The sequence below is a fragment of the Phallusia mammillata genome, chromosome 7 (genome assembly GCF_965637545.1).
Source record: "Phallusia mammillata chromosome 7, kaPhaMamm4.hap1.1, whole genome shotgun sequence".
Taxonomy (NCBI): domain Eukaryota; kingdom Metazoa; phylum Chordata; class Ascidiacea; order Phlebobranchia; family Ascidiidae; genus Phallusia; species Phallusia mammillata.
The window spans coordinates 8278426-8294239 of record NC_137258.1 but is presented as its reverse complement, the minus strand read 5'-3'; the positions used below and the strand labels follow the sequence as shown (position 1 = coordinate 8294239).

Genomic DNA, 15814 nt, shown 5'->3' with positions numbered 1-15814 from the left:
TACTAGATGTATTTTAGAGTTGACCTGTGAAAACCGTTTTCATTTATCTTAATCCGTTTGTGATCTGGAGCCTGTATATTCTACAAGGGTCGTCAGCGCGAAAAATCATTTTTAAGCGGTCATGCCCTTCATTCGCTTATGATGTACGCCTCTCATTTATCATGTGGTGGTTAGATTCTAAAGATATTTTTTATGCGTTTACTAGATGTAGTTTAGAGTTGACCTGTGAAAACCGTTTTTGTTTACATCAAGCCCTTTGTGATTTTAAACCAGTTAAGACTAGCACTTAAAATGATAAAATAACAAACGCACAGTTAAGGGCAACATTTTATTAATGAAAAAAATGAAGCACCTCATAAACCCAATTTCCACACAATAACATACTCATATTGGGTGCCACAGTTATATGAAAGAAGAAATAAATGTGAAGAGGATAAATAATTAGAAGATTGATTTATCAAGCAAAAACCTGCATTTACAATGAGTACACTGAAAAGGGGTCATCAAGTAAACAGACTGAGAAACAAAAAAGGTGAAACAACATTGTACAGCTGAAAATGCAATGTGTTGCGAGTTACTGAAATAAAATTAAACAAGCTACCATGTGAAAGATGAGGTTGTATCAAACAATCCTGGCAAACAAGCTATCATAGCGATTACTGGTCAAAAATAATAGTTTTTCATTCCTGTCTAATGAATCACTTTTACTGAAAGAGTCTACATCAAAGTGAAAATGTATAAATATTTATCCAAAAGATGCTTTTTTAACGACGCCATGATTATGTCATGTAGATAAGACAGCGTTAATACCAACAAATGTTTAAACACATCTAACCAACACAACAAGTTTGCCTTAATTTGGGTACGAGATTAAAATAACACCAACAAATCATTGAACACATCTAACATAACAAGTTTGCTTTAAATTGGGCACAAGAATTGTTAAATAAACCTGCCTTCGGGTAGTACATTGGCAAAAAACACACATATTTCGATTTGATTCATGTAAAACTGAAGTGTGTGGTGAATATCTTAAAATAAAATGTTCCCCTGCAAGTGAGGCAAGAAGCATTTTGTATGCATCAATGATTTAGCTGACACTTCAGAGAGCTCATTTCACCCACACCATTCTTCCACCATCAATTACTTTCTTCCATGTTGTCCAAGGCAATCTTGAATTACCTTTGGAATGATTCTGCTGCTTTTTTCTGCTTCTATTCAGATTTCCAGATGTTGAACTGCAACAAAAAATAAAAGAAAAAGTGTATGCAACATTTAATTTGACAAGTAGGAGTTTACACAAAAATGCTTGAGTTAGGCCAGTAGATAGAAAGCCAATGTTTTACAAAACCAGGATCACACTAGAGATGAGCTACCATATTTTTAAACATGCCTAAAAAGATAACAAATTACCATCTGCTAAAATAATAGAAACAGTTGAGAATGACAAGCATATCATGACAATTGACAACCACTTACCACATGTATCATTGCTTTTTAAATCCAATGTCCCAATTCCTTCATTTGATAGTGTGTTAGGCCCTAGTTTGCTTCATAAAGCACTAGAAATGCTTCCCCCACCCTGAACTGTCACTTTTCATTACTCCATTTGTTATCAGAACATGGATGCCTATTAGATACAACAACCTTGGCCCATTTTGTATTTTACAGTTTACAATCGAGGAGAATCTGGTACTGCTGCTATTTCACTGCTTAAAATGCGTTTGCTTTTGTCACAACAGTTCACATTTAACTGCCAATTTCATGTAAAACCCATTTCACCTGCGATTATTTCCAAAGAAAATATAATATTTTTCAATAAAAAATAAATTTATTGCTTCACTACCCTTGCCGATAAAATCGGGCTGTGTTATAACACATGTTCTAAAATTATAACACCGCCCGATAAGAAACGGGGATTTTTTCATAACACAAGCGCTTGTAATCGGGCACTTGTTGACGAATCGGGTGAAAAATGTCACCCCTTTTTGAGTCCTGTTGTTCAGCTTCACGCTTCAGTGGTTACAAATCCTTGTGAAAAAGCGTTTTATTCAAGAATGACCAGGTCACAAAGACGGGTTTTCATGTGTTGTCCATCTATTGTAATTTTCTTGACATTTTCGGGCAGAGTAAAAGCGCAACAATAAAGCGAAAAGTTGCATATATGACGTTGAATTCTTGATGACGGGTTATAAAGAAGGAACGGGTCAACTTTTTCTTGTGCAAACTGCAATCTGGAAACTTTAACAATTAAAAAGACACCGAATGGGTTTGCGTTGCTATAACAAACAGTGTTCCTCTTTCATATCTTTTGTACGGTATGTGGTGTCAACTATAAATGTATGTTAGAAGTTTCACTTCTCTCAATTTCCATTTTGTGCTAAACTTGGTTAGATTAACTGCATTCTTTTAGAAATGTGCATTTGGGTGTTACTTTTAGTTTAGGATTTGTTTTTTAATCAAGAAAAGGATAGAGGATAAAAACGGCATTTCTCTAAAAAACGTCTCGGCGAATTATATGTTGTGGTTTGGCTGGGTATTAGCATGGTACAAATTTTACCCCCTTTTGGGCGTATATGTCATTTTTTCTGCATTGTCACCCATTAGTTCCTAATTTTAATGTTAAACATCTAATACTTGAATACTATTCGCAGCCACGTCCTGCAACAAGTGACTTACGACGACCCGAGGAGCGACCGCGTCAACGGTGACGGCGAAACAGACTCAAGCTCGACATCTAGTGACCACGAACCGCCTGCACCTCGCAAGTATACAATCGGTCGACACCATCGGCTTGGATTCGGTTTCATCGCCGGGAGCGAAAAGCCAGTGATCATTCGCTCCGTTTCACCTGGTAAGCATATACGATCGGACTAGCGTACTTCCTGGTTAGAGCGCTGCACTGACCCTATTGATTTCGCGCGGCACCCGAAAATAATTAATTGTAACCTCCCTGATGAAAATACAACGCGATGCACTCAGAGCGACGTTCACACATGATCCAATTAACTGGCCGAAAAGAGACGATTGTAAAAGCTAACGCCGCGGCTCCTTTCGGTGTCATTTTGGGTTTTGTTTCAGCTTGCGTTCACAGCTACATAGACGAAAATCGATTTTCCACTTGATTAAAAATCCCGCAATACCTGTATTATGTTCTCTCCTGCAAGTTTTATGGGGTAATTTCCCTGTCACTCCTGGTTGTATCATGCATGTTGCACTCGCCTTATTGGGTGATGATTCACAGCCACGCGAAAATCAATTCTTAAGAAGTGGCCTTTCCATTTGATTGCCTTGTATCAACACGTTAAATATTTACCGCCTTAAACAAACACCTAAAAAATGACTACATGGGATTTGTATTGTACACTGATGCAAACAGCAATTGCTAAAGTTGTCGGCGAATTTTGTTTAAAATCTGAATGAAAAAGGAAGATATAACGAGTAGATATTTATGTACCGGTGCAGAAAAAATAGAATTGTAAGTTTTTGCTGATAGAAAACTTGTAACCGACGTTGTATTAAATATCGTTTTTTTTGCAGGTGGACCGTCTCAGGGAAAACTTTTGCCCGGAGATCATGTGATCAAAGTCGGATCAGAATACGTTCGAAACTCGGCTCGAGAGGTTGTCATTGATCTGATCAGGTGATCAATTGTTTAGTCATGTTTCTTGGTTCGATTAAACAATTCAGATGTTCAATTATACTAATTTTCCAGGCAGGCCGTTTTTAATATTATGATCCAGGCTGGTCACAATGTTTGGTCTAACCTTGAAATTCTATCTACAATGTTTGTTCTAATGACAAGTATTGTTGTAATTATAACAACACGGCTAAACAGACTACAAAACAAACTTCGTATATTTACATTATTCTATCATTTGCAGGCTAAGTTCCGACAGCGTAACCTTGACTGTTGTGCAACCCACAAGGGTAAGTTATCATATTTGCATAGGTTTGGCATTCAGTATTGTCCTATGAGGCGAAACTGAATTTATTTGCGTGAATCTGTGTAAATTGAGCTGACTGTTTTTTTCCCAACGTTTATTTAGCGATCGTTGTCATACAGTTTCAAAAATTCATAACGACACTTTGAACAAGCGTGCAAACGTCCAGTGCTTAAACAAACACGGCATACACAAGGCGTTGATGTGCAACGGACAAGTCAACCCTATATAACTTCCGTTTCCCGAACCAATAGCTGCAGGTTTACCCAACGCTAAGGGGTCTGCCACCCATCACATAGCAAATGATGTTTATCGTGTCGACGTTGCATTTGTTTGCCTGAAAGTCCAAACAGTTTCGTAATGAATGAGGGCAATTTGTCGCGCAGTAAATGCCACAGTTAATGTTCTACTTGTTGCCGAACTGCTAGTTGCTTAGCAGTGACAGTTTGCACTGAACGAGGGCTGGAAATTGTTCTAAAGGTCGAAAATAAAATAGTATAGTGTGCTTGGTATTGAAATATGTTCACATATGATTTTTGCTGATAAACATTATATGCAGAAACACGTTTGATCCATTAATAGATGTTATTCATCTTGCTGACGCTCCTCTACATGCAAAGTCAGGAAATAGCATTAATCACTTAAACTTTTGCACAGGTTGCTAACTCATCGTTTCTTAAGCCGAACAAGCGGTTAATGAGAGGAATGAGCAGACCTAGGGTGAGGTTCGCAGATGACAATGGAGTCGATGGAGAAGAAAACGTATGATTTGTACAGTAACCAATCAAGTGTCATTTAATCTAAACTTTGTATGTATGGGGTTCGTGGATCCACAGTGGCTTCGTGAGATAGGGGTCCGTGAATGCAAAAAGTGTTTTATCAAGGGTGTAATGGTACGTGGGGTCCACAGACCTAATGAACTACACAAAAGTGTTTGGTTACTAAAAAAGTTGAGGGACCAGCGCTTTACACTACAGAAAAAATAATTCCAAGTGCGACATCAACCAATAACAATCCTTCAGTTTCGTTATTAGTGAACTTTGGTATACTATTTTGTAGCATTAAGAAATTTATTATTTGGAACGTTCATACTAAAAAATCGTAATCCTTGTAATGTATTGTCAGCCGCCTGGATCCAGTCCTCTGCTGATCGTGCCTGGAACTCTAAAGGTAATTTTGGAGGAGGGACAATCTCGGTCTTTCCAGTTCAGCTCCGAAACAACGGCGGGCGATGTGGTGACTGCACTTTGCGATAAACTGGGCATTGTCGACTCAAAACTTTACTCTCTTGTGCTTACGCCCGTAAAACAAGTCGGTGAGCGATAAATTCGTACCTTGAGTTCTAAAATACATTACAGTGGCTTTTTGCCAATTACTGGTCATGTAATGTTTTAAAACGAAAAAACAAAAATGGAAAAAAAAGCTTTTTTTACTTACTAATTAGAACTCTATTGACAAATGACTTATGTTTTCTCTTTAAAGTTTCCAATTAATTTTTGTGCTATTCTCTTTTCCGGTTAGGGACATCTGTTGAAAACCCTAATTATCTTTACAAGCTATGAAGCATCACCTCGGCCACAATATAAACGCCAATAATTCAAACTTTAATTGCACCACTGCATTTGCGACACAGGCTTGTCTGGCGAATATCGCCTCTACTAAATTAGACTGGCTATTCAATTTCTAGCACCCCAATCGATTTTCTTTTACTCGTCAATGCTTAGGACTCGTAGAAAGGTTACGGAGGTGGCTTATGTAACACTGTGAACGCTTTATTTTGTGCAGAACACCGGGATCAGCGCAGAAACCGAACATGCGATGAAATATTGATCGCTCCTTGGGATTGCATTGCCAAGGTAAGATGAAAACATGTCACAAGATTCGTTGATCGATTTGCATTCACGACTTCGTTAGGTGCGCTAGGCAATGATTTACATTGGCAAATGTGTGACATTGAATAGTTCACCTATCTTGCATTCCATTGTTGCCCAAACTCCATAAAACAAACATTTCCGTGACTTCGTTTATAATCATTTGTCAGCAGCAAAAATTGGAGAAAGGATTGCCTATGTTCTTTATTCACTAACAATCATTTTGTACGACAGAAAGTAAATCATGGGATAACACCAACGGCGCCCCCGAGTGTTGAAGAGGTCCCGTGACAACGCCGGGCTCTTAAACCGCTTTTATTGCATTTCAGTATCAAACAATTTTAGAACAGTGGCCCATCACTGACAGACACGAACAAACAGTTGACAAATTAGCCAATAAACTGAAAGCAGTTTACAGTTGGGTGGAATTTTATGTGGTCCTATCGGCTACCATAGGATACCAACGTTTGAAAACTTCACTTTTCTACTGGGCTTTTGCAAGCCAAAATTCAAAAAATTGTGTCAATTTTCTTTAACTTATACTTGACTGCAAAATTGTGTTTAAAATTTCGACTCAATTGACTTTTATATTTTGTCGTTAACTTAATAAAATGGAAAATGCAAAACCAGATGAGCACTCTCTCTTATCATAAAGATTCGACAGGTCTCATTTCGATTCAAAATTTACGATTTTTTTCGCAGGTCGTCGCAAATCCCTCAGTGAAATACCATGAGTGTCGTTTCCGGCTGACATTCGTGTCGAAAGACATCCATAAATTGTCTCGCGATGATCCCCGTTCCTTCCGCTATCACTACGTGCAATGTGTGAACGACGTTGTTGCCGGTGAATAATTGATTAAGCCTATCAAAATACCTTTGACACAGCTTCGAGTGTACCGTGCCCTTCACTGCCACCGCATTAAGTGTTGACTTATATGTCAGCTTTAGGATGAAAATTCGGCAGTTTGGCCACTACAAATAAGCTACACATGGAAGTTTAAATTTTCCTTCAAGTTTGTTAAAACAAAAACGTTTTGTGCTGATGTCAGATTTCGACCCAAAAGTGCAGAAGAGGCCTTCCATGTATCGTGAAGTAACTTATACCACATAGTAAAACTACAACTCCCTTCGTAATGAGGCAACACAACGTTTGCAGAAAAAACAACTTCATTTATGTTAACAGGCGACGTTTTCACCGACGACATTACGTTAGACGAAGCGCTGCGATTGGCCAGTTTCCAGATGCTCGAAGTTTTCATTGGTCAGTTCGCAGATGAAAAAAGCGAAGAGGGAGTGGACAGTGCCCCGCCCACAAGGAAAAAATCCTTCCGCGCCCCAAGCAAAATATCACTAAAGCAAATTGAGTAAGCAGAGTTCATTGATTGTTGCCGTTTGACGCCTGTCGTAGTTGTGCAAACGCAGTGATTAGGACAAAATTCCCATGTAAGAACATACTGGCGTGTGACAGCAGCAATCAAAAACTTTTTTGCCTATGACAATCTACAATGGCTGATTGCTTCATTTCTTACGTACAGTGTTACTCAAAAAAGTCGAATACGGGATGATACTATGGCATACGTGAGGGAAAAGTTTCAAGTAAAACTTCCATTATTGCCGTATTTGTAACGTATATGAAAAAGTGTTGTGGGGTTAAATAATGTTATACAGCTGAATTCGAGGTTACCTACACCTGCAAAATAACAAACCTCAAACGATTTTCTGTCAATTAGAGTTTTAACACGAGCGGCCTTGATAGATTTTTTATCGACAACAAAAACGTGAATTTTTAATCCATAACCAACAACATGCTTTTGTTTGTGCAGGAGAGAGTACGGCTTGGCACGGTTTTTGTCACCCTCCGTTTTGGCCTTGGTCAATTCCAACCAATCTAAAGAACACAGAAAGACCTTACAACAGTACCTCAAAGTATGGCAAAGTACCTGTAAACATATTTCCCATTTGCGGTTTCGCTCAATCATTTACGCAAAACGATCGAGTTTACAATGTAAACATTAAAAAATATTGTCTATTAATCACAACGAACACAAGCTGGTAAATATATTTTTAGCTCGCCTTTTGTTACATATAGGCAAACTTCGCCAATTACGTGTTGGGAAATGGGGGCGGAACCCGTACCTCGTCTCCGCCCACTTCGCCCACAAGCGAGCGTCATCTGAGTGTGGATGGTCTGCTATTACGAATCCGGATGCAATATGTCAAGATTCTGTCCCCGCATCACCTCTATGCTGGCAGATACTTCGATGCAACGATATTGGTAATTAGGCCCAGCGCGAGCTGGTAATGCACTTAACAGATAGAAAAATCTTTCATTTAACATACATCCGGCTTACTGGTACAATTGCTACACAATTGACGTAAACACCTAGGCTATTTTGGAAAATAATTACAAGATTTGGTTTTCAATCAAATTCCCGACTGATTGCGTCTGGCCTTTTTTTCCTGACCGCCAAGAAAATATTGCGATTTGCGTAATCACAAGCTATCGCCAGACATACATATTTGAGTGGTGTTTTGGCCTCGCGATTCAACCCACAGGACCTGATTAAAGACCCTAAAATAACAAACAAAAAACTCAATTTTTGTAAAAAATGTTATTAAAAAACATTTCATCGGTTGATATCATGCTAATTATGCAATCCAATTTAATTCGGTAAAAAGTGTACACTAAATCCAAGTCGAAAAATGATATGCGTGTTAATAAGTGTTACAATCCCTTTAGTTTTCTTTTTTAAACTTGCAGGCTGTGATCGAGTCCGACATAACGCTTGTGGTCGGTCATCACTACGGCATCAGTCAGCTGGTGAACAGCAAAACCAAGATGGCGTCGATCTTTGCAGATTTCACATGCGTCACGTCGGTAGAGGTCGCCCCGTGCCAACCCGAAGCAAGTAAAACCAACGTGAGAGTTGAATTCAAAGAAATGGCTGTAAGTCCTGTGCATCAATCACTCTAATACAAAATGTTGAAGGTTACAATGTGGGTAACTATTGTTGTTATTTTTAGCCGCTTGTCCTGGCGATGCATCCGCTTTCTGCTCAAACCTTTGCATTTATGATCTCTGGATATTGTCGTGTGTACGATAACAATGAAATGATGCTTACGTTACCAATCGCTGAAAGCACCACAGGTAGGTAAAATGGGAAAACCTTAATCTACCTAAAAGCCACATTCACAAGACAACATTCTAACTGTTACCTTGCATCAAACAGAGTTGGAGTATTTCGCGTCGCACAAAGTCACGCCATCTCATTGGAACTATCCTCAGGAGGCTACAGGTTCATCACCTTCCAGCACATTCTTCTATTGTGACTTCAGCGAGCCGATCCAGAGCTCCCTTCTTTCTGACCAAATTCCAGTTTCCGTACGGGCCATGTACCAACAAAGCAAGATTATCGTGGAAGAACAGGAACAAGAAACACAAGTCGAAGTTAATGAGGATAAGGAGGCTTCCAGTTCACCAAATCTCGACATCGGTCCACCAAGAAATCACTTAGTAACCGACGACGAGGGAGTAGCTTTATCTCATGCCGAGTTGTCGCCGTTTTCATCAGGCTCATCCGTTATTTCTTCGTCACCCTCATCCGGTATTGGCTCCGTGACGTCACATCCGGAAGGTCCTGGGGAAGCCCCTACCAACGAACAAGCTGAGAGGGGTAACGGGGACGGCGAATGGAATGAACTGATGGTGGCTCTGTACAATGACGAGGAGATCAGTTTGTCACGAGACGAACCAGTCGAGGACAAAATGCCTACAACTGATTCTTCTTCCTCTACCTCCGGAAGCGAACCACCAGAAGACCTCACCATCACCGACGCAGTGTCCGAAGAGCAAGCCGACCAAAACAAGGAAGAGGAACAAAACAAAGAGGAAGAGACAGTTCCCGCGGAGGTTGAGAACAAAACAGAAGAGAACAAAGAAGTCGAAGCAACAGAAAAGGATGTACAAGAAGAGGAAGACTATGCAACAATCGATCAACCTACATCTTCGGAAGCATCACCAAAACTACATCCAGTTGCAATGAAAAGGCATCGGTTTTCGTCTTTCAAACCGGACGTGGTTCAGGACACAGAGGTGGAAACAGTTTCAACTGAAGAGCCGCAAAAGACGCGTAACACTCTTACCAGCGACCAGCTGAAAGACCACCTCGTACAAAGTTCTCTTTCACTAAACGAAGGCAACGAGGAAGACCAAAACGAACCCGAGGAACAAATTATCGGCAGTCCTTTGCCTGTTAACGATCTGGCACGCGGCCACAAAAGTCTGAAAAACTCTAAGAAGCAGAGAAACCGTCGTTCTTGGTTTGGTCGCGATTCTCTTTCTCGCAGCTACAGCCTGGACACAGGTCTGAGCGACAAAGAAGAGCCTAAAAAGAAGTCGTTCTTTCGAAGCATATTTTCACCATCACACTCTTACTCTGTTAGAAGTGAAAAAAGTCCTTCGTCGATGTCCCTTAACCGGGATCCAATGCCAGGAGCAAAGAAAAGCGGAAGATGGAGATTCTTTCGCTCTCCAGATTCTACGCCCACACCTACACCTACTAAGAAATTTTCGTTCTTCAGGCTTTTCTCCCGCAAAAAGCGCCGACACACGCACACAGTAAACATTAGCTCGAGAGACATTGGGGCTCCTATGTCAAGTGATACACTCAACAGTGGGGCATATTCGGTGTTTGACAGCGGTGAAACTGAGAAGGACCAACCTGGAGAGCTAAAACACGTCACGTCAGTCGAAGAGGTACAAATGCGTCCGAGAGAAAAAGTCACGGCTAGTCCAAGGCCCGTAAGCTTTATGACTTTCCAGCAATTACCTATGGACTTTTCCATCAAGCGATCACCGTCGAAGCACAGTGCAGATTCTGGGAACGAAAGCGTTTCCCCCAAAGGAACACAAGCTGCTTTTCATTTGCCGGAACCCAGTCTTGCCATCAAGACTGTAAAGCTTCGTGCATCTTCAGGAGAGAGCAATGAGAGTCCTTCTGAGGAGGAAAATAAAACTAAGAAGGTCGAGGAGAAAACAACGCACGACTACGAAAATTGGGGCAATCTGACACCACCGACAAAACCTGCCCGCAACCGAACATCCAGTACACAGGAGCCGGAAAATTTGGATGAGGAAAATGATGTTGAACCCACAAAGGACAATCCACCTCCAGTTCCCGCTTCCAGGCAAGTTTATAGTGAGGTAAAGAAACAGAGCGTTAAAGATAAGAAAGACAGCATTAGGCGAAAAGCCCCGCCCCCGCCAAGAGTCCCTCCTCCTCCCATTGAATCACCCATCACGGATCAAGATACCCATTCCAATAAATCTGAATCTGACTCAGACATTGGCGTCGATTTTGAAAGAGATGCGGTCAAAATTGAACCGCTTGATTTAAGGCATATGCACTCTGATGACGATGATGTCGACGTCGAAAGCGATGTGGATTTCGAGCAACCAACACCCGAAAGGGCTTCGAATGGCAGCGAGGGTTCATTAATGGGCGAGATTTTTGCATATCTTAAAACCAACAACGATCCAGTACAAGAAAGTGACTCGAAAGCTGAGCAACGAAACGATTTCGAAGCACCAGCAACAGAAGACCTTGAAGAAGTCGACACTACTCCACAGCCGCAAGTGGGTGCTGAAGAGTCGCATTTGGAAAGCAGTGATGGTGACGCTTCAATAACAGGTGGTAAGGAAAATGCTGAGTCACGTTATGTGTCAAAAAATGAAAGTGAGGAAAATGATGACGTATTGACACCTATAGCACAAACAGAACCGACTGCTGCCGGTGGAAAATGTTTTGATTCGGAATCGAATGATTCATCCTATGATTACAATAATTTGAGTGATGTTGTTAACGTAGCAAAACCGAGTACGCCACAAGAGCCACCTTCCGCAGAACCTGTTCTTTCGGATGGTCTGTTGAGCGTCAATAATCAAGACGGTTTAACCGAGCCAGAACCAGACATCGAGATTGAGCCAGCGACTTTAACGGTGTCTGACCTCGACAAAGGTGAATTTTCAAAGTCTTTATCCAGTGTTAACGACACAGATGATGCAACATCCAACGACGAAAAAAGCTTGGATGATGAAAATGCGAGCAACGTGGATCACGAGAGTTTGCCTGACAACCACAATGCACCACATGCTGTTGACTTGCCTAGTGACGTAGCAATCCTTCCTACGTCAAGTGACGTAAACGATAGTGACCTCGATGACGCAGAGTCAGTGCCATCCCCCGATGATGCGACACAAACGAGTCCAAAGTCCTCCGAGTTGCCCCTGGATGATATCAAGATGGCGCCGAACTTGGGGGCGAGTCCCGATAATGCTACCCAGCCTCCCGCTGTAGCGACGGAAACCGTGGCGAGTGGCAACAGCGCAATAGTTTCGACTTGGACGTTCGCGAAACCCGACGACCTGCCGCCCCCGCCCCCAGCCGAATATTTATCCCTTGTTACGGACGAGCAGAGCGAAACGTCACCTCATTCGACAGAAAATCACATTCCCGATTTGTCCCAAGCCCCAAGTGTTGCGACCAACGAAACTTCAACAAACGGATACGATTGGAAATCATACTCATCTCCCTCAAAACCTACATTATCGTATTCATCGTTAGTTACGCCTCGCCTTTTCGGACAAAGTACACAGATGAAGTCCTATTCCCGAGTGAAACCCCCGGTCGGGACCCGCAAACCGCAATTCGGTACCAACCAAGCGAATGGCACCGGTGTTAAATCTGAAGAAAATGGCGTTACGGATCATCTGAGCTTTAAACCAAATCCTACTGTTGCTAACACTTGGCGACCGGTGATTCCACCTAAACCGGCACATTTGTAAGCGTCGTTGTGATGAAAGTATTTGATGCAAATGTGTTCGAACGAAGTGACTCGTTGTGAAAAAGTGCAAAATGTGTCAGAGCTTGAAATGATGTTGAAGTGAAGTGATCACGTGTTTATACTTATAAATAGACTTTAATTTTACAGCCCGTTATTCTGTACACCTGCTTTATTTTTGACGTGCATTTGCGTAATTCCTACTGGTATTGCACATCACTCCCTGAGAACGTCGGACTATATTGAGCGCGATTGTTTCGTGCAGTGTGATTGATGTCACTTCACTTTTGTCTCATGAGCAATCGTCAGGTGCCCATAATCGTTTAACCGCACCACAATGCAGTCCTTCTTGTTCATTGCATTATTTCGTCACCCATACGGCGTCTCGATATAGCTAGGCGCATTACATCACACGTTAAGACGTCACGCAGTCGGTTGCGTCACCGGCATTCCGCTCCTAAAAGTTCATTTACGCGTCGGGCGTATGCCGCTGTATATGCTTTGCGTCATTTATACCTCTTACGTTAGTTACGGGTTACTTTCTCTTGCCATAGTTTTCCCATTGCAAGCGTTTTCCCAATTTTGCTGCGTAGCGATGCCGTGCTTGCCTGTTGCGCGATCCAGGCACGAAATCGCGTATAAACAGCGCTGACCTATAACACCAGCGATTAGAACGTCGCTTCTTTTTCCGGTAAACAAGTGTTCGCGCAAGAAATAGGTTCAGCGGATGGTTAGAGTCCACGTTGGCTAAATTTGTTCATTTGTGCCCCCATGCATTCCCTCTTGTCACGTTGTAAATGCGCAACTTGCAGTAAAAACACCCGTTGCAGTTTCCCCCAGCGGATCGCCCCCCTCACGACACCACCGACCTGTAAACTCGTATCGCTTTCAGCGCGTCACGAAATTGGCAAACTAGTCTACGTCACACATCTATGCATATTCTTTCATCTGGCGTAAGGTTACAACAGTTTGTGCGACCTGACCGTTCAATTCATTTCCATTTTGATTCGAAGAACCATTACGGAACAGGCCAAAGAAATTGGCGGGAAGATCCCATTGTTTGAACTCTTGATGACGTGTGGGCGCTTGCAATGACGTCTTCAGTATTATCATTATTCCAAGGCGGCGATGGTATATTGCGCAGCATGGCAGGAGTACAATCGGTTTACCGCGTGTATAAGATTTCCTGCTATTTTTTCGTTTCGTTTGCAGGCTGTTTGATTTGTATGACAAAATTAGATTTCCATTTCTGCAACAACTTCCGTGAAACGTTGACCAAGACATCGCATCAACAATTTGTATCTTATTTTATTCACGCTATGACAGGAAGCAACTCATTTGGCACAATACAGGTCAAAACCCTCACGTAGTTCAGCCTCATAAGGACGAAAATACAAACCCCTTAATATACTTTTAACGGGACCCATAAAACCGGGCCCTTGGTTTGTACAAATTGCACAGACACGTTTCGCGATTACAAAACATATTTATAGCGTAATGGCGTATGGCCTGGTACAGGGTCCTGACTCACGCAATGACGTGTGTTACATCATTCGTTTGCCAATTTGTGAATGAACGGAAGATTTTAGGATACCTCGTAACAAGTAGCCCACTCACTGATCGTAATATCATGCCTTCCGAGTACTGTATGAAAATTTCCCACGGATAAATACATTTTTTACAGCAAAACGCGAGTTCAGAAATATACAACAACCGCGGATAAACCTGCCATACACAAAGTATTCCCGCATACAAGACGCAATACGAGTGGGTTGGGAAGTGGTGGGTTTTCAGATTGACAACCAAATCCTTGCAACGACACAGGTCTACCCATTTAAGGCACGTCACACGTTCTGTTTGACCTGAAAATAGACCCCGCTGTTGTTTCGTCCAATAAGCTTACATTTGCGTATGTCTTCCTCTCGAATCTCTAGGTGACGATTTGCTTTTTATTGTGGTGATTTCTGATCAAGCAACAGAGGTAGTGGACGTTTTTGCATCAGCAGGTGGTTTTGCAGGGTCAGTTTCTTTTAGATCCACGACTGGTTGGAATGTTTTGTTCGTTTGTGCTTTCGTTGGTTTCATGACGATTACGTCATGGAACTGTACAACTTTAGTCTTAATTCGCTTGCTACAGTGATCAGTGTGTTGGGGAACTTTAGTTTGGAGCGCTATATGGATTCAAAGCGTATACATTCTGCGCTGGTAATATGGAAATTTTATCTAAAGATTTTAACGGTTTTGTAGAGTTTAATTGCCCCTGCAAAAACAAGACAAACAGATACAAGTCTCGATTGACTGTCCTGCTTTGGCCATATAAAGAACAATATAATCACGCAAAACACCATTATCTGATGTATTGCTTTTAATAGGAATTTTATGACTTTTAGTAACACCACAAGTTACGGCTGAGAAAAGCTGAATTCGCAAAAACACAACTTAGTAAACTGAAGCTTTCAGTACACCTAAATCAATCCGTGTTTTTCGTGTTGCAATGTATTGTAAATAAATAATATAATCTTTGCATGCAAACACTCGTGGCATTCAGTGATAACTGTGTCCATAGTGAATATAAAACTGTGCGAGTTTCGCAAAAACACGTTTGATAAGCACTCAAACAGATCTTACAGGAATTGTGGCACAAAGGCTTTACTTTGATTATTTTGGAATGTTTACTGGACCGATGGACATCCGTCAGAAAAAAGGAAACCTAAAAGCAATACCAGTAAGCTTTTAAAACAAGTGGATAAACACACTAGATCTTTAGAAAAAAACGACAATGGATTTAACCACGAGTTTCTCGTCACTGAGGTTAATAATTAACTATTACAATAAAACCCGTACTTCTCACATGTGCTTGATTGCACAGAACAGTGATTACACAGTCTCATAAAAAGTAATGTTAAAGCGTTGGGCGTTAACTATTTGGAGACAGCAATAAATCAGCGGCAATTACATTTGGCAACAAGTTGACAAAAGGTGGAGTCCCCGACGTGCGAATGTTATACATAGCCCCATTTTTCTGCGATGGCAGACTGTTGATTTTCGCCAATTGCTTTCGGGTGTTACGTGAATGTCGGAAATACGTCAAACAAATCCCAAAATATACGTTTGTTCCGTTTTCGCTTTTCGTGACGTGGTTTTGCTTAGAAATGTTGC

General features: G+C 41.4%; 1 protein-coding gene and 1 long non-coding RNA gene across 2 annotated transcripts in view; one reads left to right on the top strand and one right to left on the bottom strand.

Annotated features, from left to right (window-relative positions):
- Positions 1 to 15187, top strand: part of LOC145237500 (uncharacterized) — a 25359-nt gene extending 10172 nt beyond the window's left edge. Inside the window, exons 4-16 of the mRNA XM_080100386.1 lie at positions 2655 to 2854; positions 3541 to 3643; positions 3885 to 3930; positions 4602 to 4706; positions 5070 to 5259; positions 5730 to 5800; positions 6518 to 6659; positions 6999 to 7179; positions 7639 to 7741; positions 7905 to 8090; positions 8577 to 8762; positions 8840 to 8963; positions 9046 to 15187. Of these exons, the coding sequence (XP_079956512.1) occupies positions 2655 to 2854; positions 3541 to 3643; positions 3885 to 3930; positions 4602 to 4706; positions 5070 to 5259; positions 5730 to 5800; positions 6518 to 6659; positions 6999 to 7179; positions 7639 to 7741; positions 7905 to 8090; positions 8577 to 8762; positions 8840 to 8963; positions 9046 to 12659 (5251 nt within the window). The 3' untranslated portion in view covers positions 12660 to 15187. The remainder of the gene's footprint in view (positions 1 to 2654; positions 2855 to 3540; positions 3644 to 3884; positions 3931 to 4601; positions 4707 to 5069; positions 5260 to 5729; positions 5801 to 6517; positions 6660 to 6998; positions 7180 to 7638; positions 7742 to 7904; positions 8091 to 8576; positions 8763 to 8839; positions 8964 to 9045) is intronic.
- Positions 315 to 2012, bottom strand: LOC145237503 (uncharacterized). The gene is made up of 2 exons (XR_013862001.1): positions 1480 to 2012; positions 315 to 1238 (listed from the first exon to the last, which is right to left on the bottom strand). It is a non-coding gene; the product is annotated as an uncharacterized LOC145237503 (long non-coding RNA).
- Positions 15188 to 15814: the final 627 nt, after the last annotated feature.